The 25,968-nt window shown below is 44.2% G+C and overlaps 1 protein-coding gene across 1 annotated transcript; it reads right to left on the reverse strand.

The window, feature by feature from the left end:
- On the reverse strand, nucleotides 1-25,090 carry LOC126188783 (IgA receptor-like). Its single transcript, XM_049930395.1, has 2 exons — nucleotides 24,194-25,090; nucleotides 1-33 (listed from the first exon to the last, which is right to left on the reverse strand). The coding sequence occupies exons 1-2, from the start codon at nucleotides 25,088-25,090 to the stop codon at nucleotides 1-3; spliced, it is 930 nt and encodes a 309-aa protein (XP_049786352.1).
- Nucleotides 25,091-25,968: the final 878 nt, after the last annotated feature.

Here is a 25,968-nt window from a genome sequence, read left to right on the forward strand (position 1 = left end):
TCACGACAGAGCTCCATTTGGATTTTTATGTGCCTAAAACAGATACATGCAATACTTATGAAGTAGTAAAAAAAGGAGAGGAAAACCTAGAAACCTGCTTAGTTTTAAGAAACCACAAAGACAATCATATCAAACTGGCAACTGAAAAGAGGAATATTTTGAGCGACTGTAATGCAAAAGTTAAAGATGACGAATCATTGGCAGGTATAACATTTGGCTTGGAGCGCACACTCGCCCATCGATATTTAAGTATGGGTGAGGTCTGTTATCTAGGGCAACTTCAGATGCTAAATTTCGGAATACGTTCCTATCTAAAAGACGGAGAAAAAATAGTTATGAACATGTGGCCTGAACACTATGGGGCAAGGGGTTTTCAGGAAGTGATGTCCTCATTCCATCACGACACAGAAGATACTCTACAAGATTTTAGCGACTGCTGCTCTGGACAGAATAGAAGTTGGAACATGTTGCCTTTCTTAATGTTTCTGGTCAACAAATCATCCCATCTCGAAAATACAGTTATTCCCTACCCTGTGAGCTGCCACACATACTTGCCAAATTGCGTGGATTTTCCTTCTCAAGTCGAGAGGGAGAGAAGAGGACAGAGATATTTAAGCCTCAGACATGGATGATCCTCGAGCGTTACTGTCGGAAGCGTAAAAGTTAAAGACATGACTGACACGTTTATGAATTTTGAAAACCTACGGAGATTACCAAACCGTTTTTCGGAGAGGATGCAAAGATGTCAAAAACGCGAAAAAGTTCTTCAACGGCTCAAGCCTTATCCACTACTATTATGCTGAGTGGAGCACATTTGCAAACATTTCTGATAAGGCTGCGAAATGAGGTACCTGCGCAGGTTAGGGCAGCAAAGCCAAAAGAATACAAAAATAAACGAGACATAAGAAAAATTCTTAAATTTGTTCCGCCAATTTATCATACGTTTTACCTATCAATTTAGCATGTATCCAGAAGACTTAGAAGCGATGAGCCCCAGGGCGATGAAAATATCCTACCCTCCGGATTTGGAGATGGTTAATTTTGATTACCTTATTAGATTTTCAGTGTTTCTATGTGACGCAACTGTAATGCTATTCTATGTTTGTACCAAAGTGATCCAAGTGATTGTTTACGGTATAAACCAAACTTTTTGATTCTACGGTAAAACGATTTCAGTAACACATTTGTTTTATTTATTATAACATATTACCCAACATTTCATTAAAGACTAGACCTTAAAAATGATCCTTTACCTTAAAACAAACACAAACGTGTGTGTCTAGTTTTTTTCAAAATGATGAGAACGCCCCTTGGATCAGTATGGTGTTACTGTCGCCAGTTGCTTTCATCACATAAAGCTATATATGCATTGAGCTAGGTTCAGTCTCTTTCGTTAACGTCTCTTAGTAACCGGAAGCTCCTTTTGGTGATATCGTCGAATCGAAGAAACACACCAAAATACTAGCCAGACAAACAAAAACCTGTTCTTTCAGCTCGATTCAGCAATTGCAATATTTTCAATTAAAATTCTGGATGATGAATATCTTATGGTTCAAATGGCTCTGAGCACTATGGGACTTAACATCTGCGGTCATCAGTCTCCTAGACTTAGAACTACTTAAACCTAAGTAACCTAATGACATCACAAACATCCATGCCCGAGGCAGGATTCGAACCTGCGACCGTAGCAGTAGCGCGGTTCCGGACTGAACCGCTAGGCCACCGCGGCCGGCGATGAATATCTGACGGTGTTCTTATTCGCAGTGCAAAAGTAGTAATAAAGAAGCAAATAATACGCTACTTCGGGCGGTCGGTCTCTGCATTACCTCCGGAAGCCGTCCTCAAGCGGGACGTGTTTTCCAGCGCGAAGCTCGCCATACGTGGAGTCCGCTGTGGTGGCTGCACGCTCTGAAACTACCTGCTACATCTCAGGGCTCGTGCTCCTAGTCGTGATTTGCGACCGTAGCGCTCTCCAGCGGCAGTCTTCGCATCTGGAGCGCGAATCACACAATTTCTTTGCGAAAACGGACGTGCATAACATAGCTGCGTTAGTTCTATTAGCGATTGTCGAAGAAGAGTGAACAAAATCGAGAAGAGGGCTCCGCCTGCGTCGATCTACATCTACATCTACATGGCTACTCTGCAAATCACATTTAAGTGGCTGGCATATGGTTCATCGAACCACCTTCACAATTCTCTATTACTCAAATGTCGTATAGCGCGCGGACAGAATGAACACCTATATCTTTCCGTACGAGCTCTGATTTCCCTTATTTTATCGTGGTGACCGTTCCTCCCTATGTAGCTCGGTGTCAACAAAGTATTTTTGCTTTCGGAGGAGTTATTGCAAATGTTGAAAAACTGTGTCAGGTTCCAGAACATTGTCAATTGTATTTAAATGATTTTGCTCATTATGTTTGTGGCATTATGTTGGATGGTAATGAATCACTGAAAAGTAGTGACAATGTACTACGTAAGAGTGTTAATTTTAATGTTAAAGTTGATTATTATTTTACGTTTTGTACAAGGAATACCTCAACAGCTTGTGTATAGCATGTGTTTTTTGTAATTGCGGAAATAAATGACAGCAAGAAATTTCTTTGAAAGTAATTGGGACGCATTGTTGATTTCACACTTGTTATCCGTGATTCCTTGCTCCAGTCCAACGCACCGAATCTTCAAGAAGATAATATATTTAATTGTGCATTGTTGTTTTATGGAAACAGAATAAGTGAAGGTGCAGCTCTGTTGGTACTTGATTCATTATGGCAGTTTCAGTGGAATATACAAGAGCTGCTTGATTTGTTTAGTGAAGTGTATCGTTTTTTAGTTGGTTTGCCTAATAATCAGAGGTGTGGATGTAGGTATTGGCATATAAGAAAGGCAAAGTGGTTGCCTCTGTGATATATTTACGAATGAGGACTGTGTCTATAAAAATTGATTTGAAGTCATTAAGTGAACAAGAGAGTTATATGACATTTGCTGATGATTATATAATGACAGTTAGGTGGTTGCACGGTAGACACAAAATTCAGAGAGCTCTTAGGTGGTTGTTGAGGTCTGTTATTAAGTTTGAAATTAGATTGCATTTTGATGGAGATGAATAACTTAGAGGATCTGATTGACGCTGCTACAATAAGATATTTAGTGTCTGAAAATTTGCCAGAGGATGCCAGTAGGCCATCTAGTATTTCGGGAGATGTGTTGTCTGGTAACTTTCCTGCGTCAGGTCATAGTGTTTGTAATTGTGGAAATATTTGCTGTTGTGCTGGCATTCCATGTGGTCAGCCTTTGGAATTTCGTGATAAGATTCCGTCGCAACGAAAAACGCCTTTCTTTCAATGGTCTACAGCCCAAATCCTGTGTCATTTCTGTGACACTCTCCCCCATATTTCGCGATAATACAAAACACCGCGCAGCAGTATTCTAAAAGAGGATGGACAAGCGTAATGTAGGCAGTCTCCTTAGTAGGTCTGTTACATTTTCTAAGTGTCTTGCCAATAAAATGCAATCTTTGGTTAGCCTTCCCCACAGTATTTTCTATGTGCTCTTTCCAAATTAAGTTGTTCGTAATTGTAATACCTAGGTATTTAGTTGAATTTACGGCTTTTAGATTGGACTGATTTATCGTGTAAACGAAGTTTAACGAGTTCCTTCCAGCAGTCTTGTGGATGACCTCACACTTTTCGCACTATTCAGATATTTTTTCTAAATCGTTTTGCAGTTTGTTTTGATCTTCTGATAACTTTATTAGTCGATAAACGACAGCGTTATCTGCAAACAACCTAAGACGGCTGCTCAGGTTGTCTCCCAAATCGTTTATATAGGTAAGGAACAGCAAAGGGCCTATAACACTACCTTGGGGAACGCCAGAAATCACTTCTGTTTTACGCGATGACTTTCCGTCAGTTACCACGAACTGTGGCGTCTCTGACAGGAAATCACAAATCCATTCACATAACTGAGACTATATTCCATAAGCATGCAATTTCAATACGAGCCGCTTGTGTGGTACAGTGTCAAAACCCTTCCGGAAATCCAGAAATACGGAATCGATCTGAAAACCCTCGTCAGTAACACTCAACACTTCATGTGAATAAAGAGCTGGTTATGTTTCTCGGGAACGATGTTTCCTAAGCCCATGTTGATGGTGTGTGATAGTTTTCTTCGAGGTAATTCATAATGTTCGAACACAATTTATGTTCCAAATCCTGCTACATATCGACGTTAACGACATGGGCCTGTAATTTAGTGGATTACTCCTACTACCTTACTTGAATATTTGTGTGACCTGCGCAATTTTCCAGTCTTTGGGTGCGGATCATTCGTCGAGCGAACGGTAGTATATGATTGTTTAAGTATGGAGGTAATGCACAGCATACTCCGAAAGGAACCTATTTGGTATACATTCTGGTCCAGAAGACTTGCTTTCGTTAAGTGATTTAAGTTGCTTCACTACTCTGCCGTTATTTACTTCTACGTTAGTCACGTCGGCATCTGTTCTCAGTTCGAATTCTGGAATATTTACTTCGTCTTCTTTTGTAAAGGCATTTCGGAAGACTGTTCAGTAACTCTGCTTTGGTAGCACTATATTCGACAGTGTCTCCATTGCTATCGCGCAGAGAAGGCATTCATTGTTTCTTGCCGCTAACATACTTGACATACGACCAGAATCTCTTTGGACTTTCTGCCAGGTTTCGAGACAACGTTTCGTTGTTCGTTGTGGAAACTGTTATAAGCATCTCGTTGGCTTGAACAGCAGTCTGCTGGTAGAGGAACACTATATAATGATGTACAACGATCTGAGATACATATCATAGTCCGTTTGAAGTTACTTGACAACTGACGTCTGTCACTTCCCTCTACAGTGTTCCCACACCGGACGCCGACTGCCGCTCGATTAACAACACAATCACGTCAAGTCACTACAGAAGTGCTGTTAATATGTAACGCGGAATAGTGCTACAAGTGGCCGCCTCGAGGTATGTCGGAAATACCAGATGCTCTGTCGACAACAAAACTGGTAGAAGCCGACCTCGGGGAAGATCAGTTTGGATTCCGTAGAAATATGGAAACACGTGAGGCAATACTGACCCTACGACTTATTTTAGAAGCTAGATTAAGAAAAGGCAAAACTACGTATCTAGCATTTGTAGACTTAGAGAAAGCTTTTGACAATGTTGACTGGAATACTCTCTTTCAAATACTGAAGATGGCAGGTGTAAAATACAGGGAGCGAAAGGCTATTTACAATTTGTACAGAAACCAGATGGCAGTTATAAGAGTTGAGGGACATGAAAGGGAAGCAGTGGTTGGGAAGGGAGTGAGACAGGGTTGTAGCCTCTCCCCGATGTTGTTCAATCTGTATATTGAGCAAGCAGTAAAAGAAACAACAGAAAAATTCGGAGTAGGTATTAAAATCCATGGAGAAGAAATAAAAACATTAAGATTCACCGATGACATTGTAATTCTGTCAGAGACAGCAAAGGACTTGGAAGAGCAGTTGGATGGAATGGACAGTATCTTGAAAGGAGGATATAAGATGAACATCAACAAAAGGAAAACGAGGATAATGGAATGTAGTCGAATTAAGTCGGGTGATGCTGAGGGAATTAGATTAGGAAATGAGACACTTAAAGTAGTAAAGGAGTTTTGCTATTTGGGGAGCAAAATAACTGATGATGGTCGAAGTAGAGAGGATATAAAATGTAGACTGGCAATGGCAAGGAAAGCGTTTCTGAAGAAGAGAAATTTGTTAACATCAAGCATAGATTTAAGTGCCAGGAAGTCGTTACTGAAAGTATTTGTATATAGTGTAGCCATGTATGGAAGTGAAACATGGACGATAAATAGTTTGGACAAGAAGAGAATAGCTTTCGAAATGTGGTGCTACAGAAGAATGCTGAAGATTAGATGGGTAGATCACATAACTAATGAGGAGGTACTGAATAGAATTGGGGAGAAGAGGAATTTGTGGCTCAACTTGAGTAGAAGAAGGGATCGGTTGGTAGGACATGTTCGGAGGCATCAAGGGATCACCAATTTAGTATTGGAGGGTAGGGTGGAGGGTAAAAATCGTAGAGGGAGACCAAGAGATGAATACACTAAGCATATTCAGAAGGATGTAGGCTGCAGTACATACTGGGAGATGAAGAAGCTTGCACAGGATAAAGTAGCATGGAGAGCTGCATCAAACCAGTCTCAGGACTGAGGACCACAACAACAACAACCGTCGACAACTGACTTTAAGTGACGTGTGACTGAACTGCGGCAGGAGATGCATTTTGTTGCCCTGTCCTAAGCTAACCACAATCTCGTGATGTGTGATGTATCCGAGAAACCGGTAGACAATCGTCTGCGGCTTAACTAAAACCACGACGGCTTTGTTCACGCCTATTAACGCTAACCTCTACGAGCAAACTCAAGACAGAGGAAGTTCAGTTTCAGCCCTATAACGAAACTGTAATTTGTTACCATCAGTGGTTACCTGAAATTATCCTCTCACTGGCTACACAAACTGCAGCGGTACCACAACCGATGAGCGGTCCTCGTTGAAACTTGGCTTCAGATTATAGACGACACAGGCAGATTCCAGACGAAAAAACAGTGGTCGGTAGAAAAATAAGAGCAAATAAGTCAATACCCCAAAGGGAGGGTGTAGTCTCATATGCATATGCAGGCGATATTGTAATAGGTGCGAAGAATATTGCAAAGTTACAAGAAGCGATAAACGATATGGAAGATTGGTGTGCCGAACACGGCTTGGAAATAAATGTGGCGAAAACAGAAATGATGGTGCTCAGAAAAGAGAGAAGAACACCTGCATAAGCTGAGATCTTCATACGAGAGAGAAAACTGAAGATTGTACCGGACTACAAGTACCTAGGGGTCACAATACAAACAACTGCAAAATGTTTCACAAAACATGTAACAGAGAGAGCAATGCAAGCGGCAATGGTAATACATGAAATACAATACATCAGATCCCTTAGCCTAGAGACAGCAATGGCACTTTTCAGAGCCAAAATTTTCCCAATACTGACGTACGGCATAGAAATTATTGGACCACATCTTACAGTGAACAACCCAACAACACTAGAAAGAGTAGAGGCGATCTATATAAAGAAAGCAATAGGAGTATCCCAAAACAACACGATCGAGACTTTATCTGCTGGCGAGGGAACCCTTCCTCATTGAAGACCTTCGGATAATCTTGATGCTACCCAATAGCAGCGCCTTGGAAAATCTACTTAAAACATTAAAGGAAAAAAGGGAAGACTTACCTCCAGAATTTTACTGCACAGGGGCCATGATTGACCGTACATGGACAAAGGAAAACTTCGAAATGAGACACATGATCACCAGACTGGCAGTCCATGGTTTCCACCACCTTATTTGCAATAGCACGTCATATCATGAACCAAACGAAATGTAAACTGTGTCACCAAATTTGCAAACGTTACCATATAGAGCTCTGTACCAAAAGAAAACGAACAATAAGTGACTATGCAAATCACAATATGTGAAATTTCTAATTTATCTTATCAGTATCACTGTACATTGAATTTGTATGGCAATTTGGCTGCAATAAACTTATTATTATAAGTCAATATCATGATGAAAATGACGTGGAAAAGAATTATTAGTAAAAAAAATACTTTTAAAGCACTTAATTGAATAAAAATCGTAATCAAATTCTTTTGATTAGATAAAGGAATAAAAAGATTCACTGCGTTTGATTACATTCAGAATTTTTAAAAAATCGCATTTGATGAGCTTTGAATCTATAAAATTCAACGTGGCAGGTTAATGCGCTAACCATTGTGCTGAAGCGCAGCAGTCAACCAATTTGTTATGTTTTTGACTGTGATGAATTGCAGCCTTCCAAAACTCGGTTTCATGCAGTACGATGCTTATCTAATGTAAACCGATCTCTGTGGTCATGATAACCGCATATGTGACACTGAATCGCATCTTGTATGCAAATATCCAAAAGTGTTTAGTTAGTGCTGTGTATGGAACGTGTGTAATTCATTAGCATAATTATTTCTCCGTCTCGTTTGTGGTTGTTGTGTGTGATGAAATACGAAATAAATGTGGCAGACCTATGATTCGGGATCCAAGCACATCAAGACGGAATGCCGGACAAGGGATTGGAAGTGAACTGTCCAAGTGTTGTGGCAATTTGGCAATGGCGAACGGCCCCGGCGTGACGTTGAGCGCTCTCATCGGACGAAACCAGCTCAAACGCGGGAACTGAATTGTCACCCATCAAGTAATTTTAATAAGACTATAATAGGAGTTATACCTAAATCAACTGAATTCCCATCCAATTTCCGGTTTTAAACTGAATGTAGTTAAAGTGCAATACTGGCCATTAAAATTGCAACACGACGAAGATGACCTGCTACAGACGCGAAATTTAACCGACAGGAAGAAGATGCTGTGATACGCAAATGATTAGCTTTTCCGAGCATTCACACAAGGTTGGCACCGTTGGCGACACCCACAACGTGCTGACACAAGGAAAGTTTCCAACCGATTTCTCATACACAAACAGCAGTTGACCGGCGTTGCCTGGTGAAATGTTGTTGTGATGCCTCGAGTAAATAGGAGAAATGCGTACCATAACGTTTCCCATTTTGATAAAGGTCGGGTTGTAGCCTATCGCGATTGTGGTTTAACGTATCGTGACATTGCTGCTCGCGTTGGTCGAGATCCAATGACTATTAGCGGAATATGGAATCGATGGGTTCAGGAGGGTAATACGAAACGCCGTGCTGGATCCCAACGATCTCGTATCACTAGCAGTCGAGATGACAGGCATCTTATCCGCATGGCTGTAACGGATCATGCAGCCACGTCTCGAACCCTGAGTCAACAGATGGGGACGATTGCAAGAAAACAAACATCTGCACGAACAGTTCGACGACGTTTGCAGCAGCATGGACTATCAGCTCGGAGACCATGGCTGCGGTTATCCTTGACGCTGCATCACAGACAGGAGCGCCTGCTATGGTGCACTCAACGACGAACCTGGGTGCACGAATGGCAAAACGTCAATTTTTCGGATGAATCCCGGTTCTGTTAACAGCATCATGATGGTCGCATCCGTGTTTGGCGACATCGCGGTGAACGCACAATGATGTTGTTGTTGTGGTCTTCAGTCCTGAGACTGGTTTGATGCAGCTCTCCATGCTACTCTATCCTGTACAAGCTTCTTCATCTCCCAGTACCTGCTGCAGCCTACATCCTTCTCAGTATGCTTAGTGTATTCATCTCATCGTCTCCCTCTACTATTTTTTCACTCCACGCTCCCTTCTTCTAGTCAAGTTGTGCAACAAACTTCTCTTCTCCACAAATCTATTCAATACCTCTTCATTAGTTATGTGATCTACCCATCTAATCTTCAGCATTCTTCTGTAGCACGACATTTCAAAAGCTTCTATTCTCTTCTTGTCCAAACTATTTATCGTTCATGTTTCACTTCCATACATGGCTACACTCCATACAAATACTTTGAGAAACGACTTCCTGACACTTAAATCAATACTCGATGTTAACAAATTTCTCTTCTTGAGAAACGCTTTCGTTGCCATTGCGAGTCTACATTTTATATCCTGTCTACGTCGACCATCATCAGTTATTTTGCTTCCCAAATAGCAAAACTCTTACTACTTTAAGTGTCTCATTTCCTAATCTAATTCCCTCAGCATCACCCGAGTTAACTCGACCACATTCCATTATCCTCGTTTTGCTTTTGTTGGTGTTCATCTTATACCCTCCTTTCAAGACAATGTCCATTCTGTTCAACTGCTCTTCCAAGTCCTTTGCTGTCTCCGAGAGAATTACAATATCGTTGGCGAACCTCAAAGTTTTTATTTCTCCATGGATTTTAATACCTACTTCGTACTTTTCTTTTGTTTCTTTCACTGCTTGCTCAATATACAGATTGAATAGCAATGGGGAGAGGCTACAACCCTGTCTCACTCCCTTCCCAACCACTGCTTCCCTTTCATGTCCCTCGACTCTTATAACTGCCATCTGGCTTCTGTACAAATTGTAAATAGCCTTTGGCTCCCTGCATTTTACCCCTGCCACCTTTAGAATTTGCAAGAGAGTATTCCAGTCAACATTGTCAGTGTACAAATGCTAGAAACGTAGGTTTGCCTTTCCTTAATCTTTCTTCTAAAATAAGTCGTAGGGTCAGTATTGCCTCACGTGTTCCAACATTTCTACGGAATCCAAACTGATCTTCACCGAGGTCGGCTTCTACTAGTTTTTCCATTCGTCTGTAAAGAATTCGCGTTAGTATTTTGCTGCCTTGACTTATTAAACTGATAGTTCGGTAATTTTCACATCTGTCAACACCTGCTTTCTTTGGGATTGGTATTATTATATTCTTCTTGAAGTCTGAGGGAATTTCGTCTGTCTTATACATTTTGCTCACCAGATGGTAGAGTTTTGTCAGGACTGGCTCTCTCAAGGCTGTCAGTAGTTCTAATAGAATGTTGTCTACTACGGCCCTTGTTTCGACTTAGGTCTTTTAGTGCTCTGTCAAACTCTTCACGCAATATCATATCTCCCAATTCATCTTCATCTCCAGCCACTTCCATTTCCATAATATTGTCCTCAAGAACATCGCCCCTGTATAGACGCTCTATATCTCCTTCCACCTTTCTGCTTTCCCTTCTTTGCTTAGAACTGGGCTTCCATCTGAACTCTTGATATTCATGCAAGTGGTTCTCTTTTCTCCAAAGGTCTCCTTAATTTTCCTAATTTTCCTGTAGGCAGTATCTATCTTACACCTCTTGAGATAAGCCTCTGCATCCTTACATTTGTCCTCCAGCCATCCCTGCTTAGCCATTCTGCACTTCCTGTCGATCTCATTTTTGAGACGTTTGTATTCCTTTTTGCCTGCTTCACTTACTGCATTATTGTATTTTCTCCTTTCATCAATTAAATTCAGTATCTCTTCTCTTATTCAAGATTTTCTACTAGCCCTCGTCTTTTGACCTACATGATCCTGTGCTGCCTTCACTATTTCATTCCTCAAAGCTACTAATTCTTCTTCTACTGTATTTCTTTCCCCCATTCCTGTCAATTGTTCCCTTATGCTCTCCCTGAAACTCTGTACAACCTCTGGTTATTTCAATTTATCGAGGTCCCATCTCCTTAAATTCCCACCTTCTACAGTTCATATCCAATAGATTGGGGTCAGAGTCCACATCTGACCCTGGAAATGTCTTACAATTTAAAACCTGGTTCCTAAATCTCTGTCTTACCATCATATAATCTATCTGAAACATTCCAGTATCTCCACGGTTCTTCCATGTATACAACCTTTTTTCATGATTCTTGAACCAAGTGTTAGCCATGATTAAGTTGTGCTCTTTGCAAAACTCTACCAGGCGGCTTCCTCTTTCATTTCTTAGCCCCTATCTATATTCACCTACTACGTTTCCTTCTCTTCCTTTTCCTGCTGTCGAATTTCAGTCACCCATGACTATTAAATTTTCGTCTTCCTTCACTACCTGAATAATTTCTTTTATCTCATCGTACATGTCATGAATTTCTTCATCATCTGCAGAGCTAGTTGGCATATAAACTTGTACTACTGTAGTAGGCGTGGGCTTCGTGTCGATCTTGGCCACAATAATGCGGTCACTATGCTGTTTGTAGTAGCTTACCCGCACACGTATTTTTTATTCATTATTAAACCGACTCCTCCACTACCCCTATTTGATTTTTTATTTATAACACTGTATTCACCTGAACAAAAGTCTTGTTCCTCCTGCCACCGAACTTCACTAATTCCCACTATATCTAACTTTAACCTATCCATTTCCCTTTTTAAATTTTCTAACCTACCTGCCCGATTATGGGATCTGACATTCCATGCTCCCATCCGTAGAACGCCAGTTTTCTTTCTCCTGATAACGATGTCCTCTTGAGTAGTCCCCGCCCGGAGATCCGAATGGGGGACTATTTTAGCTCCGGAATATTTTACACAAGAGGACGCCATCATCATTTAATCATACAGTAAAGCTGCATACCCTCGGGAAAAATGACGGCTGTAGTTTCCCCTTGCTTTCAGCCGTTCGCAGTACCAGCACAGCAAGGCCGTTTTGGTTAGTGTTACAGGGCCAGATCAGTCAATCATCCAGACTGTTGCCCCTGCAACTACTGAAAGGGCTGCTGCCCCTCTTCAGGAACCACACGTTTGTCTAGCCTGTCAACAGATACCCCTCCGTTGTGGTTGCACATACGGTACGGCTATCCAAGGGCAAGGTCCATGGTTCATGGGGGAGGGGGGGAACGCACAATGGTAGCGTGTATTCGTCATCGCCATACTGGCGTATCACCTGGCGTGATGGTATGGGGTGCCATTGGTTACACATATCGGTCACCTCTTGTTCACATTGACGGCACTTTGAACAGTAGGCTTTACGTTTCAGATGTGTTACGACCCGTGGCTGTACTCTTCATTCGATCCCTGTGAAACTCTACATTTCAGCAGGATAATGCACGACCGCATGTTGCAGGTCCTGTACGGGCCTTTCTGGATACAGAAAATGTTCGACTGCTGCCCTGGCCAGCATTCACACAAGGTTGGCGCTGGTGGAGACACCATCAACGTGCTGACATGAGGAAAGTTTCCAACCGACTACTCATACACAAACAGCAGTTGACCGGCGTTGCCTGGTGAAACGTTGTTGTGATGCCTCGTGTAAGGAGGAGGAATGCATACCATCACGTTTCCCACTTTGATAAAGGTCGGATTGCAGTCTATCGTGATTGCTGTTTATCGTATCGCGACATTGCTGCTCGCCCTGGCCAACACATTCTCCGGATCTCTCACCAATTAAAAACATCTGGTCAATGGTGGCCGACCAACTGGCTCGTCACAATACGCCAGTCACTACTCTTGATGAACTGTGGTATCGTGTTGAAGCTGCATGAGCAGCTGTACCTGTACATGCCATCCAAGCTTTGTTTGGCTGAATGCCCAGGCGTATCAAGGCCGTTATTACGGCCAGAGGTGGTTATTCTGGGTACTGATTTCTCAGGATCTATGCACCCAAATTGCGTCAAAATGTAATCACATGTCAGTTCTAGTATAATATATTTGTCCAATGAATACCGTTTATCATCTGCATTTCTTCTTGGTGTAGCAATTTTCATGACCAGTAGTGTATAATGTCCCATATCGGTATTTGATGGGACAATACACATATTTTCCATGTTGTATTGACAACCATCACTCTTAAGTAAAGACCTTCACGTAGGTTTCAAGATCGGGATTCGATTCGTAATTTCATTCGAATGGAGACGACTTTTTTTTCGGAACTCCTCTCCATCACTGGAAAAGATAGTTCCACGTCAGATACAAACCTGAGGACGTCAATAAAACCAAGACATATTCTGGGATTTGACAGGAAATATCATTCGAGTGAGAAAAAAATCCCATAAACATAGGCTCTAAAATGAGTTACTTAAGAGCTACGAACGCTTCTTCATCTTCTATACAGCAAAACAAATCCTTTCTACTGCAAACTCCTTGCTTTCCATGTTTTGATTGGCGGTAATATGCACCAAAACAAAAGAATAAATTGCCCAGTTCATATGTGCTCTAAAGTGAATATCTTTGCCGTGCGAGCACTTGTTCATCCTTGTTACTGCGAAACATATCTCTCCTACTGAGCAAGTGCTCGTAGTTCTTATGGTGTATTTGTAGAAGGCAATTTTCCTTGATTGGTTCGTACTACCTTCTCCGAAAATATGGAAAGCAAAGAACTTGCTGTAGGAAAGATTTGTTTTACAGTATCGAAGATGAACAAATGCTCATAGGTCTTGATGTAAGCGTTTTGGAGCCCATGTTCATTAGATATTTTTACTTCGAATGATCGCTCATTTCTTGTGCCTAAATATTTACCACTGGTCCTTGAACACTCGGTACTTTTACACGAAGTTTCACAGTAGCAAAAACTTCCTGTGTGTAACATGTATTTAACTTCTGACATAGACTGGCAATCAAAATTTCCGGCCACTGCGGGAACATTTCAGTCTTTGACCTATGCCACAAGAACTGCAGCAAGGGAGGAGGGAAGGAAAGAAGGAAGGTTGGGTTTAAAGTCTCGTCGACATCTGTGTCATTAGAAACGAAGAGCAAGCTCGGATTGTGTGAAAGACGGCGAAGGAAGTCGGCTGTGTTCTTTCAAAGGATCCATCTCGGCATTTGATGGAGAGACTTAGGGAAAACACGGGAAACTTAAATCTGCATGGCCGGACGCGGGTTTGATCCATCGTTCTCCCGAATGCGAGTCCAGTGTAATAACCGCTGCAACACCTCGCCGGTTCAATTGCAGCAAATACATTATTTATAACAAATATCGTCGACTATTACATATAACACTTCTATGAAATTAATAATAAGCACAGCTTCTTTTGGAAAACAAAAGGTGAAAAAATTTGGAGGTAGCTAGATACGAACCTAAAGTGCACTTAAAAATTCACGACGCTATCAGATACTCTACGGGTTCTACGCTCCTGCAGTGCCTCAGTTACATGGCATAAACAGTGTAACGGCTGTATCTACAAATGTCATTATTTGATATTTAACTGCCATCGCAAATTCAACCCAAAACGACGCACTTTTGATATACCAGCATTGTGCTATAGAATTGAAACGGCGTACTTTCATAGTACTCAAGTTACAACCGTAAAAGCATCAAAGATGGGGAACTGTGACACCTGCTATTGCTGTCTACTGTACTTCCACGATCAGCGGAAGTGTTATGTTCTTTTTCTATGCCCAGCCAGAACTCTTCACCTCGTCGAGATACGTGAAAGCGAGGTGACTCAAAACTATGTGTTATTGCAGTGAATATTTTTTACCTCCGCTCTTTGCCGTAATCTGAGTCACTCTCCCCCGTTAATAAGTTTAGATTCAAGTTATTACTATCGGATAGCTGCGTTCTTTATCGGTTGCCGCCAAAGATTCTTATTAACAGTTACTAGGCGACCCATTCGCGTATCAAAATTAATTCATATCACTGATAGCTCATGTACACCGAATTAATTCAGTAAAAAGTCACTGTTGTTGTTGTTGTAGTCTTCAGTCCTGAGACTGGTTTGATGCAGTTCTCCATGCTACTCTATCCTGTGCAAGCTTCTTGATCTCCCAGTACCTACTGCAACTTACATTCTTCTGAATCTACTTAGTGTATTCATCTCTTGGCCTCCCTCTACTATTTTTGTCCTCCACGCTGCCCTCCAGTACTAAATTGGTGATCCCTTGATGCCTCAGAACATGTTCTACCAACCGATCCCTTCTTCTAGTCAAGTTGTGTCACAAACTCCTCCCCAATTCTATTCAATACCTACTCATTAGTTATGTGATCTACCCATTTAATCTTCAGCATTCTTCTGTAGCTTCTATTCTCTTCTTGTCTAAAATATTTATCGTCCATGTTTCACTTCCATACATGGCTACACTCCATACAAATACTTTGAGAAACGACTTCTTGACACTTAAATCTATTCAAAAGTCACAACGTTTGTTTATTACAGCTCATTATTTTGTACGTTGAAGCTGATTCCCTTTAATATTAAAGTGAAATAAACTACACTCCTGGAAAATGAAATAAGAACACCGTGAATTCATTGTCCCAGGAAGGGGAAACTTTATTGACACATTCCTGGGGTCAGATACATCACATGATCACACTGACAGAACCACAGGCACACAGACACAGGCAACAGAGCATGCACAATGTCGGCACTAGTACAGTGTATATCCACCTTTCGCAGCAATGCAGGCTGCTATTCTCCCATGGAGACGATCGTAGAGATGCTGGATGTAGTCCTGTGGAACGACTTGCCATGCCATTTCCACCTGGCGCCTCAGTTGGACCAGCGTTCGTGCTGGACGTGCAGACCGCGTGAGACGACGCTTCATCCAGTCTCAAACATGCTCAATGGGGGACAGATCCGGAGATCTTGCTGGCCAGGGTAGTTGACTTACATCTTCTAGAGCACGTTGGGTGGCACGGGATACATGCGGACGTGCATTGTCCTGTTGGAACAGCAAGTTCCCTTGCCGGTCTAGGAATGGTAGAACGATGGGTTCGATGACGGTTTGGATGTACCGTGCACTATTCAGTGTCCCCTCGACGATCACCAGTGGTGTACGGCCAGTGTAGGAGATCGCTCCCCACACCATGATGCCGGGTGTTGGCCCTGTGTGCCTCGGTCGTATGCAGTCCTGATTGTGGCGCTCACCTGCACGGCGCCAAACACGCATACGACCATCATTGGCACCAAGGCAGAAGCGACTCTCATCGCTGAAGACGACACGGCTCCATTCGTCCCTCCATTCACGCCTGTCGCGACACCACTGGAGGCGGGCTGCACGATGTTGGGGCGTGAGCGGAAGACCGCCTAACGGTGTGCGGGACCGTAGCCCAGCTTCATGGAGACGATTGCGAATGGTCCTCGCCGATACCTCAGGAGCAACAGTGTCCCTAATTTGCTGGGAAGTGGCGGTGCGGTCCCCTACGGTCTTGGCGTGCATCCGTGCGTCGCTGCGGTCCGGTCCCAGGTCGACGGGCACGTGCACCTTCCGCCGACCACTGGCGACAACATCGATGTACTGTGGAGACCTCACGCCCCACGTGTTGAGCAATTCGGCGGTACGTCCACCCGGCCTCCCGCATGCCCACTATACGCCCTCGCTCAAAGTCCGTCAACTGCACATACGGTTCACGTCCACGCTGTCGCGGCATGCTAACAGTGTTAAAGACTGCGATGGAGCTCCGTATGTCACGGCAAACTGGCTGACACTGACGGCGGCGGTGCACAAATGCTGCGCAGCTAGCGCCATTCGACCCAACACCGCGGTTCATGGTGTGTTCGCTGTGCCGTGCGTGTGATCATTGCTTGTACAGCCCTCTCGCAGTGTCCGGAGCAAGTATGGTGGGTCTGACACACCGGTGTCAATGTGTTCCAGACTGTAGCGCCTAGAACCGGATGGCCACTCCGGCCGGCAATATACGGTTTACATTTCGTGATAATCTATTCGAAATCGTAGGACACGATAGTTTTTCGTTAACTCGGTTTTTATTAGCTCATTTTCTTAGATGTGATTCACTACTATTAATGGTCACACTTTGACCCGATAATAAATGTCCAAACAGGGTCTATAATCTAAAGTCAAGTTGGGACGTGATGTTTGAGTAGCAGCTTCGGCAACAACTGCAGTTCTTAATTTGGAACTAATGGTATCGATCTGCTGTCGGTTGAGATGTCCGCTGGATATTAGTGTTATCTCAGTACTGTTAGCTTTCATACTTCTGACAATAAATCAAACGAACAGAAATTTACTTTTAACTAGCCCGGCTTCTAATGATATCAACTATTTCACGCAATGCCGCATGAACTCAAGAGATGCGGATACTCAGAACTCAAACGCTAAAATCTCGAACTCTAAAATCTCGAACACAAAGTCTCCCAGATGCTAGAAAATCACAGACGGTAAGGACTTTAGCACTACGTGCGTTGGTTTTGTATAGAAGTTGTGAAACGAAAGGGACGTTTTTTTAGAAAGTCTTTGAATGAATCCCCTTGCTACTTTGCGTATAATACTCCATTCCATTGACTCTTAGTATCCTATCATTTAATTTTCTCTACTGTAAAACGGGAATGCGTGACTTTAAATGGAATACAGGAATATGTTTTAGTTTAATGAATGGCCAGCTATGTAACGAGGAATTACAAAGCGTTTAATAACCGATATGTAGTTTATTATGATTTTATGATACTATAACAAATCATACCTAAAACAATGGGTTTTTGAGAGATCCTCAAAGTACTGATGATTAGAAACAACTTATGTTCATGCCAAGTATCTACAGTAAAAAATGACTCCAAATGTGGAGTTCATCTCCATACAATGTGGCGGTTCGTAACTTATACTTGTGACTTAAAGCCTATGCTTCTACTCATTGATTACGTTCCTCTCCGCGAGACAAAGACATGACACGCCAGATTCTTCGTTTCGAGCTTCTCAGTGTAGTGGAGCGCGGAATTGCACGGTGTGATAACACAAGCTCCAGATCCACATTTGTTTCTCCGTCACGTGAGACGACGGCTTAACGGTAGCTGTACCCGCAGCAGGCGGTTCTAAACTAGCTTTACCATTCAATTTGTTCAAATGGTTCAAATGGCTCTGAGCACTATGGGACTTAACTTCTAAGGTCATCAGTCCCCTAGAACTTAGAACTACTTAAACCTAACCAACCTAAGGACATCACACACATCCACGCCCGAGGCAGGATTCAAACCTGCGACCGTAGCGGTCGCGCGGTTCCAGACTGTAGCGCCTTTAACCGTGTGGCCATCATGGCCGGCATTCAATTTGTCTTCAATGATTTATGATAAACGCATTTTATCCGAGAAAGCTAGAAGTACCCTTTTAGAGAAAATGGTCACTTATACTCGAATGATTTTTGAGAGTCAAAGGAGTCATCCACGGAAATCAGTCCCATAATGTTTAGGTATGCAAATAAGAAGAATATGAGAACCGGCGAGGTAAATACACTACTGGCTATTAAAATTGCTACACCAAGAAGAAACGCAGATGTTAAACCGGTATTCATTGGACAAATATATTATACTTGAACTGACATGAGATTACATTTTCACGCAATTTGGGTGCATAGATCCTGAGAAATCAGTACCCAGAACAACCACCTCTGGCCGTAATAACGCCCTTGATACGCCTGGGTATTGAGTCAAACAGAGCTTGGATGGCGTGTACAGTTACAGCTGCCCATGCAGCTTCAACACGGTACCACAGATCATCAAGAGTAGAGACTGGCGTATTGTGACAAGCCAGTTGCTCGGCCACCATTGACCAGACGTTTCCAATTGATGAGAGATCTGGAGAATGTGCTGACCAGGGCATCAGTCGAACAATTTCTGTATCCAGAAAGGCCTGTACAGGACCTGCAACACGCGGTCGTACATTATCCTGCTGAAATGTAGTGTTTCACAGGGATCGAATGAAGGATAGAGCCACGGGTCGTAACACATGTGAAATGTAACGTCCGCTGTTCAAAGTGCCGTCAATGCGAACGAGAGGTGACCGAGACGTGTAACCAATGGCACCCCCTACCATCACGTCGGGTGATACGCTAGTGTGGCGATGACGAATACACGCTTTTAATGTGCGTTTACCGCAATGTCGCCAAACACGGATGCGACCATCATGATGCTGTAAGCAAAAGCTGGATTCATCCGAAAAAATGACGTTTTACCATTCGTGCACCCAAGTTCGTCGTTGAGTCCACCATCACAGGCGCTCCTGTCTGTGATGCAGCATCTAGGGTAACCGCAGCCATGGTCTCCGAGCTGATAGTCCATGCTGCTGCAAACGTCGTCGAAGTGTTCGTGCAGATTGTTGTTGTCTTGCAAACGTCCCCATCTGTTGACTCAGGGACCGAGACGTGGCTGCACGATGCGTTACAGCCATGCGGATAAGATGCCTGTCATCTCGACTGCTAGTGATACGACCAACGCGAGCAGCAATGTCGCGATACGATAAACCGCAATTGCGATAGGCTACAATCCGACATTTATCAAAGTCGGAAACGTGATGGTACGCATTTCTCCTCCTTACTCGAGGCATCACAACAACGTTTCACCACGCAACGCCGGTCAACTGCTGTTTGTGTGTGAGAAATCGGTTGGAAACTTTCCTCATATCAGCACATTGTAGGTGTCGCCACCGGAGCCAACCTTGTGTGAATGCTATGAAAAGCTAATCAATTTCATATCACAGCATCTTCTTCCTGTCGGTTAAAATCCGCGTCTGTAGCACGTCATCTTCGTGGTGTAGCAATTTTAATGGCCAGTAGTGTACATTGGCTATGGCTGTTAAGAGTCAAGCGACAATGGGAGTAGGTAGTAGTCATAGTGGGTTCGGCAGGAGCGACGGACATGGAATACAGAAGCGTCGTTGCAAGTCACTGGCTACGCCCCCGCACGTACGCTAGTGCGCATGCGCGTGAGCACGCATCCCGACAACCTGATGAACCAGTCCTCCGCTTGGTGCCATACACTTTACCGCGTTTTCAAGCAGAAGCTCTGGGAGTAGTATCACAGGCTCGGAGCTGCGCTAAGGGCACCTGTAGTTAAGTTTAGCCACTGCAACGCATTTCTGGATGTACTCCAATTTTGTGTTTATCGGTGGAATCTTTTCCATTGCACGTGGAGGACAGACCGACAAGAAATTGTCTCAGTCACATAAATTAGAAACGCCTAGCTACGTCGTGTTCACATGCGCAAGACAAAAACACAGAATTTAAGACACAAGTTTTTCTGTCTTGTTTACACGTAAGACCAGAACTGATTTAGCTAAGCCGACTGAATATCTCTTTTCCGCGTGTCATTTGTTTTACATTACTTATGTCAGTAAATCAGTTGAGGCGATTTCGTCATCATGATGAAAGGAAGCTGTCACTTCCTTCGTACCAGTAATATTTTTGACAAAGAAAGAAAACTATTGAATGCCATTCGACTCTTGAGGAGGAGAAGGAGATGGAGGCGGAGGAGTGGGAGGAAGAGGAGGAGGAGGATGTATTTGTCAAGAATAGGTGATTAAAATTCTGATCGACATCAATTAACGTCTGCAAAACTATCTTATTACGCCAAAGGAGTCACACGAGCCGTGAAGAAATGCGGCGAAGCGATAACTGGTTAACGTTCATTACGCTCTGATGTTTTGGTGACGCGAAATGGCTAGGGAAATGTCTAATAAGTAAAAACACATTTTTATTCCTGTACATAGAATTATGATCTATTTTCTTCAGCCATTGTACGAGAGCCTTTGTTGATAAAAGCGAGAGTAGGTATACAGATGTATGAGTAAGTCTTCTTCGCAGGATATAAGATCGTTGACCGAGCGAGGTGGCGCAGTGGTTGGCACACTGGACTCGTATTCGGGAGGACGGCGGCTCAAACCCTTCGCCTGGCCATCCTAAACTAGGTTTTTCGTGACTTCACTAAATAGCTTCAGGCAAATGCCGGGATGGTTCTTTTGAAACGGCACGGCCGATTTTCTTCCTATCCTTTCTGATACGAGCTTGTGCTCATTCTCTAATGACCTCGTTGTCGACGGGATGTTAAACATTAATCTCCTCCTCCCTTCTTCTAGACTGTTGACAACTAGTTCACCTCACTAATTCCGTAATATAACCGTATTTAAGTGTCTCTTTCCATCGCGCAAAGAAAAAAAAAACATTGCTTCATGTCAATTAAATAAAAGAAATTAATAAGTTCCCATTCAGTTCAGTTACTTCACGTAAGTTAACTACGCCCACATTAATCAACGCTTTAAAAGGCAAGTAGTAACGTGATGACCAAGTTGCAACTCAGACATGGCAGAGCGTTTACACGGTCCCCGAAACCCGGTTGTGGAAGCTGCAGACCAACAGCATTTCTGTAATCGATATTCGAGTGTTCAGACAAAAAAAAAAAAAAAAAAAAAAAGAAACGAAAATCAGGAAATCGGTTTACGTACAAACCAGATTCGGGTGAAAACGTAAACCTCGTGCTATAATAGCAGCATGCAGCGCTTCATTGTGCGTGCTCTCTCGACAGCAGTGACCGCTCGTGGCATAGACTCCACGAGATATGGAAAGCATTGGAGAGCCTCCCTCACCAGTGAGCCGTTGAGTCGTGAACTCCACGAGACATGGAAAACGCTGGAGACCCTTCGTTGTCCACGGACGTTCAACCGCTGCGCTCAACTTACATAGACTGTTCACAGCTGAGTCCAAACACGCACGACTTCGATCCGTGCTGTTCCATGTGAGATCAGTAAGATCACGGTGGCTACTTACGTCCGAAGAACGGTCTTCGCGTCGTTCTGACAGAAAACAGGGTGGGTTGGGGTGCGACATTGTCTTCTTGTAATTACAGGTCGTCCGCATGGTGCCGCAGGAGTGCAAACGGATGCACATAGTCAGATAGTGCATTCTAGTATAATCTGGCGATGAGAGACCACGGCAGACGAATTAGTGTCACCGTATCATCCCATTCAAACATCTACTCGAGAACACTTCCCCGACCGGGACAAAAGGCGCCCTGTTGGTACGCATCGCCCCTTGTGCTTTCCGATTTGAAGTTGGCGTGTTATATACACTCCTGGAAATGGAAAAAAGAACACATTGACACCGGTGTGTCAGACCCACCATACTTGCTCCGGACACTGCGAGAGGGCTGTACAAGCAATGATCACACGCACGGCACAGCGGACACACCAGGAACCGCGGTGTTGGCCGTCGAATGGCGCTAGTTGCGCAGCATTTGTGCACCGCCGCCGTCAGTGTCAGCCAGTTTGCCGTGGCATACGGAGCTCCATCGCAGCCTTTAACACTGGTAGCATGCCGCGTCAGCGTGGACGTGAACCGTATGTGCAGTTGACGGACTTTGAGCGAGGGTGTATAATGGGCATGCGGGAGGCCGGGTGGACGTACCGCCGAATTGCTCAACACGTGGGGCGTGAGGTCTCCACAGTACATCGATGTTGTCGCCAGTGGTCGGCGGAAGGTGCACGTGCCCGTCGACCTGGGACCGGACCGCAGCGACGCACGGATGCACGCCAAGACCGTAGGATCCTACGCAGTGCCGTAGGGGACCGCACCGCCACTTCCCAGCAAATTAGGGACACTGTTGCTCCTGGGGTATCGGCGAGGACCATTCGCAACCGTCTCCATGAAGCTGGGCTACGGTCCCGCACACCGTTAGGCCGTCTTCCGCTCACGCCCCAACATCGTGCAGCCCGCCTCCAGTGGTGTTGCGACAGGCGTGAATGGAGGGACGAATGGAGACGTGTCGTCTTCAGCGATGAGAGTCGCTTCTGCCTTGGTGCCAATGATGGTCGTATGCGTGTTTGGCGCCGTGCAGGTGAGCGCCACAATCAGGACTGCATACGACCGAGGCACACAGGGCGAACACCCGGCATCATGGTGTGGGGAGCGATCTCCTACACTGGCCGTACACCACTGGTGATCGTCGAGGGGACACTGAATAGTGCACGGTACATCCAAACCGTCATCGAACCCATCGTTCTACCATTCCTAGACCGGCAAGGGAACTTGCTGTTCCAACAGGACAATGCACGTCCGCATGTATCCCGTGCCACCCAACGTGCTCTAGAAGGTGTAAGTCAACTACCCTGGCCAGCAAGATCTCCGGATCTGTCCCCCATTGAGTATGTTTGGGACTGGATGAAGCGTCGTCTCACGCGGTCTGCACGTCCAGCACGAACGCTGGTCCAACTGAGGCGCCAGGTGGAAATGGCATGGCAAGCCGTTCCACAGGACTACATCCAGCATCTCTACGATCGTCTCCATGGGAGAATAGCAGCCTGCATTGCTGCGAAAGGTGGATATACACTGTACTAGTACCGACATTGTGCATGCTCTGTTGCCTGTGTCTATGTGCCTGTGGTTCTGTCAGTGTGATCATGTGATGTATCTGACCCCAGGAATGTGTCAATAAAGTTTCCCCTTCCTGGGACAATGAATTCACGGTGTTCTTATTTCAATTTCCAGGAGTGTATTTAGCGTGTTATATATTTAGCCTCGTCCCTCAAATGGTTACACACAAACTTCATTTTGAGGAGCGGTCCCCACGATGAAGGTAATGAATCTTGAAATTGAGACAGCCACAGGCATGGATGTTGGTAGTTATCAGGATCCGGAAAACAAGTGTACGTTTGTACCGACACAAAGTGCCTCCTACATTCTTCTTCCGCATTTATGTTTTCCGACCTTGGACTATACCCAGTTGGGTTTGCCACCTGTTTTATCCGACACAACCGTTCTTCTAACTCTCTGAGTTCGTCTTCCTCTTTCTTCCTATTTTCGTTTTTTGAATTTATCTCACTCTCCCTCTGCAATCTACCTGGTGGTGTTTCACCTTCGCTTCTGCACGCTAATTGCAACTGTGCTAGTTCTTCCCTATGTTTCCTATTTGTTTCCAATTGTGCCTCTTTAAACTGTAATAGTGATTGTATCTCCTCCTGGTCGGCATAAACCTCTCGCTGCGTACTGTCAGAGTCTGTTTCGCCTCTTATACTGATCTTTTCTACATCTGCGCTAATCGTATTCATTCTGACCACTACCTCCACAACTTCATCCCTGTGTTTATTTAGCGCCACTTCCTGCCGGGTGACTTTAGCTTCCACGCTGTCTAATGCCCCTTGTTTATCTGCAAGTAAGTCCTCCACTATCTCTTTGATTCGCTCATCCGGCAACACGTCCCTACGTTCTGTAATACCGCTCTCTATTGCACTTATTCGTACCTCCAGATTATTGGCTTTTTCTTTCACGGCATCACATTCTTGCTTCACTGCATCCAGATTCTTCTCCCCCTCATCTAACCGATTATTAACTACGGACAGACGCTCGTCGACAACTGTGTGTAGCTTCCTCATTGCCTCTTTATTTCCCTTATCCATTGCCTCCAATCTTTCCTTATTTGCTTCCAATCTTTCCTTAGTCTCCCTATCTCTCTCCTTATTATCTCTGTTCATCGCTTCCAATCTTTCCTTAGTCTCCCTATCCATCGCTTCCAACCTTTCCTTATTATCTCTATCCATCGCTTCCAATCTTTCCTTATTTGCCTCCAATCTTGCCTTATACTCCCTATCTCTTTCCTTATTATCTCTATCCATCGCTTCTAATCTTTCCTTATTATCTTTATCCATCTTCTGTAAAAACTGCAGTAGCACATTGTCATTTGTTACTTTCGGTGCACTCACCTCGTTCGCCTGAGAAACCGTAGCTTCGCCAAGGGTAGCTTCACTTTCACTGCATACCTGACTTAGTCCCGGCTCGCCCGCGTCGTCGGGAAAAGCCCCCGTTTGTGGACAAAGCCCGCCGCTTAAAGGATCACCTAGCCGCGGTCCACTGAACAATTCAGCCCCTTCCGAGTGTTTGCCGTTCCCGCTCATTAGTCCATGGTCGACACTTACTTCCTGCTGCACAGCTACGTTCACCCCAGAATCACTATTCTCCATGGTGACAACACTTTCGACTGCGACCTAGTTACTACGGACATTACGCAAAAAAAAAATTATGCAACGATCTTCCAGCCTTGGACGATATAGCAATTAATTACATAAAAAAATAAAAGATCCTCACCAATCCAGAAAGAAATTGCAAAGAAAAAAAATTTTTCTTCTTAGCGCTATCACAATGTATTCCATCAAAAACATCTTAACAGCAAACCCTAACAGCAAAATATCCTGGCAAAAAAATCCTGGCAAAATACACTCCTGGAAATTGCAATAAGAACACCGTGAATTCATTGTCGCAGGAAGGGGAAACTTTATTGACACATTCCTGGGGTCAGATACATCACATGATCACACTGACAGAACCACAGGCACATAGACACAGGCAACAGAGCATGCACAATGTCGGCACTAGTACAGTGTATATCCACCTTTCGCAGCAATGCAGGCTGCTATTCTCCCATGGAGACGATTGTAGAGATGCTGGATGTAGTCCTGTGGAACGGCTTGCCATGCCATTTCCACCTGGCGCCTCAGTTGGACCAGCGTTCGTGCTGGACGTGCAGACCGCGTGAGACGACGCTTCATCCAGTCCCAAACATGCTAAATGGGGGACAGATCCGGAGATCTTGCTGGCCAGGGTAGTTGACCTACATCTTCTAGAGCACGTTGGGAGGCACGGGATACATGCGGACGTGCATTGTCCTGTTGGAACAGCAAGTTCCCTTGCCGGTCTAGGAATGGTAGAACGATGGGTTCGATGACGGTTTGGATGTACCGTGCACTATTCAGGGTCCCCTCGACGATCACCAGTGGTGTACGGCCAGTGTAGGAGATCGCTCCCCACACCATGATGCCGGGTGTTCGCCCTGTGTGCCTCG

The sequence above is a fragment of the Schistocerca cancellata genome, chromosome 5, assembly GCF_023864275.1.
Source record: "Schistocerca cancellata isolate TAMUIC-IGC-003103 chromosome 5, iqSchCanc2.1, whole genome shotgun sequence".
In the NCBI taxonomy this organism is placed as follows: domain Eukaryota; kingdom Metazoa; phylum Arthropoda; class Insecta; order Orthoptera; family Acrididae; genus Schistocerca; species Schistocerca cancellata.